We start from the raw sequence: 3375 nt of genomic DNA, 5'->3' as shown, positions 1-3375 counted from the left end.
GAAAAATATCTATTTCTGCTTTATTGACTATGCCAAAGCCTTTGACTGTGTGGATGACAATAAACTGTGGAAAATTCTGAGAGAGATGGGAATACCAGACCACCTAACCTGCCTCTTGAGAAATCTGTATGCAGGTCAGGAAGCAACAGTTAGAACTGGACATGGAACAACAGACTGGTTCCAAATAGGAAAAGGAGAACGTCAAGGCTGTATATTGTCACCCTGCTTATTTAACTTCTATGCAGAGTACATCATGAGAAATGCTGGACTGGAAGAAACAGAAGCTGGAATCAAGATTGCTGGGAGAAATATCAATAACATCAGATATGCAGATGACACCACCCATATGGCAGAAAGTGAAGAGGAGCTAAAAAGCCTCTTGATGAAAGTGAAAGAGGAGAGTGAAAAAGTTGGCTTAAAGCTCAACATTCAGAAAACGAAGATCATGGCCTCTGGTCCCAGCTCTTCATGGGAAATAGGTGGGGAAACAGTGGAAACAGTGTCAGACTTTATTTTTTTTGGGCTCCCAAATCACTGCAGATGGTGACTGCAGCCATGAAATTAAAAGACGCTTACTCCTTGGAAGAAAAGTTATGACCAACGTAGATAGTATATTCAAAAGCAGAGACATTACTTTGCAGACTAAGGTCCGTCTAATCAAGGCTATGGTTTTTCCTGTGGTCATGTATGGATGTGAGAGTTGGACTGTGAAGAAGGCTGAGTGCTGAAGAATTGATGCTTTTGAAGTGTGGTGTTGGAGAAGACTCTTGAGAGTCCCTTGGACTGCAAGGAGATCCAACCAGTCCATTCTGAAGGAGATCAGCCCTGGGATTTCTTTGGAAGGAATGATGCTGAAGCTGAAACTCCAGTACTTTGGCCACCTCATGCGAAGAGTTGACTCATTGGAAAAGACTTGATGCTGGGAAGGATTGGGGGCAGGAGGAGAAGACGACCGAGGATGAGATGGCTGGATGGCATCACAGACTCGATGGACGTGAGTCTGACTGAACTCCAGGAGATGGTGATGGACAGGGAGGCCTGGTGTGCTGCGATTCATGGGGTCGCAAAGAGTGGTCATGACTGAGCGACTGAACTGAACTAACCCAAATAAAGTGAATTAATTCAAATCAATGTTAGAAAAATTTCCTGTTAACATTTTTATAAATAGCGTCATAATTTCGGGCAGAACTGTGTGCTTGGTGCAGAGCTTGGGACAAGTAAGATTTGGGGAATGAAGGAAGAAAGGAGAAAAAATATAATTAATCAGAAATAAAAGAATGAATTAAAAAGAAGGTTGGAAATAAAATTCAACTGAGGGCTTCATTGATGGCCCAGTGGTTAAGAACCCACCTCGCGATGCAAGGGATACTGGTTTGATCCCTGACCTGGGAAGATCCCATGTGCCACAGAGCAACTAAGCCTGTGTGCCGCAACTACTGAAGCCCACATGCCCTAAAATTTGTGCTCCACAACAAGAGAAGCCACTGCAATGAGAAGTCCTCTCATCGCAACAGCAGTGTAGGCACTGCTCGGTGCAACTAGAGAAAGCCTGTGTGTGGCAACAAAGACCCAGCACAGTGAAAAATAAAGATTTAAAAATTCAACTGATATGTCCAGTTTCTAGGGTGAGATGCACACACTTAGCTAGTTTAAAGCTATTACTAGATTTGAGACAGACTACATGCTTGGAACATTTCTGAAGGGTGCATATGAGGACTTCTGTGCAATGGGAATACTTCAGGCTTATGATTGCTGGTTATTTAGTCAGAAAGACGTGGAAATCCCTAACCAAGGTGATAGACAAGATAGTTCTCTAACATGTAGTATATAAGTGGGAAGGTAAACCATCCAAGTGTTCTGAATAGTCAGGCATTGACAGGAGGGAATTAGCATGACTTGGCCTCAAAAACAAAGTACACTGAGGAACCTTATAGAAAGCAAAGGAATTTTTAATTAAAAAAATTTATTTATGGTCCAAGCATTACTTCCTGAAGCAAGGAAGACTACTCTAACTGTTGGCCTAATTCCATAAACTTGTAAGAGCCTGAAAAACATAAAATTCAGTTTGAACATTATTACTATTTTCAAGAGAAAATGAGACTTGAAGATTCTCATCATGATGGAACACTTCTTACTTCTTATAGTAAAATGTTAATAGCATCAGCTTCTTAAAGGCCTCCTTCATATCTTTATTTCTAAGGCTATAGATGAGGGGGTTTAACATGGGTGTGAATATCCCATAGAAGAGGGAAATGATTTTCCCCCAGTCCTTAGAGGTAGAAGAAGGTGGTTGTAGATACATGTATATGCTTGTTCCAAAAAAGAGAGAGACTACAACCATTTGAGACCCACACGTCCCAAAAGCTTTTCGTCGTCCTTCTGCCGATTTGATTCTCAATACTGCTTGAGCTATGAAGCCATAGGAGATGAGGATCAATGTCACTGGAATTAGCAGAATTAACACGCTGAAGAAAAAAAGCTCAGCAACAATAGGCTTTGTGTCAGCACAGGACAACTTGAGAAGGGCAGGAACCTCACAGAAAAAGTGGTCCACTTCTTGATGACCACACCGTGGCGTGTTAAGGGTCAAGGAGGACTGCAGCACTGAGTTGCTGAAGCCAGTGAACCAGGAGAAGGCTATCATCCTCAAGCAGAACCAAGGGTTCATGATGACAACATAGTGGAGGGGTCTGCAAATCGCCACGTACCTGTCAAAGGACATAACAGCAAGGATGCTGTACACTCAGTAGCACCCAGGGCCAGGAAGGTGATGAGCTGGGCCACACAGCCAGCATAGCTGATGGTCTTCTTGTTGTGAGAAATATTCGTCAGCATATGAGGGACTGTTCTTGTGGTGTAACAGAGATCTAAGATGGACAGATTAGCAAGAAAGAAATACATGGGAGTGTGAAGCTTGGGATCCAGAATGCAGACCATCATGATGGACACATTGCCAAAGATGGTGGTTGTGTATGATATTAATAGTAACACAAAAAGGGGCTTTTGCAGCCAGGGCTTGTCTGAAAAGCCCAGTAGTACAAATTCTTTCAGGGAGCTCTCATTTGCCCAATTCATGATGATGCACTTATTTTCATTCCTAAAAAATATAAAATGGAAAAGTGGTCAATAGATAATTATTGACTACTCTTATTGAACAGGACTGAATTTAGGATAATTATAGTGAATCATTCAATGCCAAATATTTAGTCAATTAGATAGAATCCTGTGAAATATAATATGTGTATCATATGGTTAGAAAACAAGTCTTCTATTTTTGTATTTATGTTTGACTTTATGAAGCAAATCATCACATTTAAATGCCAACAATATGAACTTGTACCTAATAATTATGAGAAAAGACTAAAACTCTAGTAA

At 41.2% G+C, this 3375-nt stretch overlaps 1 protein-coding gene across 1 annotated transcript; it reads right to left on the bottom strand.

The window, feature by feature from the left end:
* Nucleotides 1–2131: 2131 nt before the first annotated feature.
* Nucleotides 2132–3075, bottom strand: LOC138425498 (putative olfactory receptor 2B3). Its single transcript, XM_069563454.1, is given in 2 exon segments — nt 2132–2734; nt 2737–3075. Coding segments are annotated over 2 exon segments (942 nt in total).
* Between the last annotated feature and the right edge of the window lie 300 nt (nt 3076–3375).

This window comes from Ovis canadensis, chromosome 20, assembly GCF_042477335.2.
Source record: "Ovis canadensis isolate MfBH-ARS-UI-01 breed Bighorn chromosome 20, ARS-UI_OviCan_v2, whole genome shotgun sequence".
Lineage (NCBI taxonomy): Eukaryota > Metazoa > Chordata > Mammalia > Artiodactyla > Bovidae > Ovis > Ovis canadensis.
Note: the sequence above shows the minus strand (reverse complement) of the source record. Positions and strands in the feature narration are given on the sequence as shown.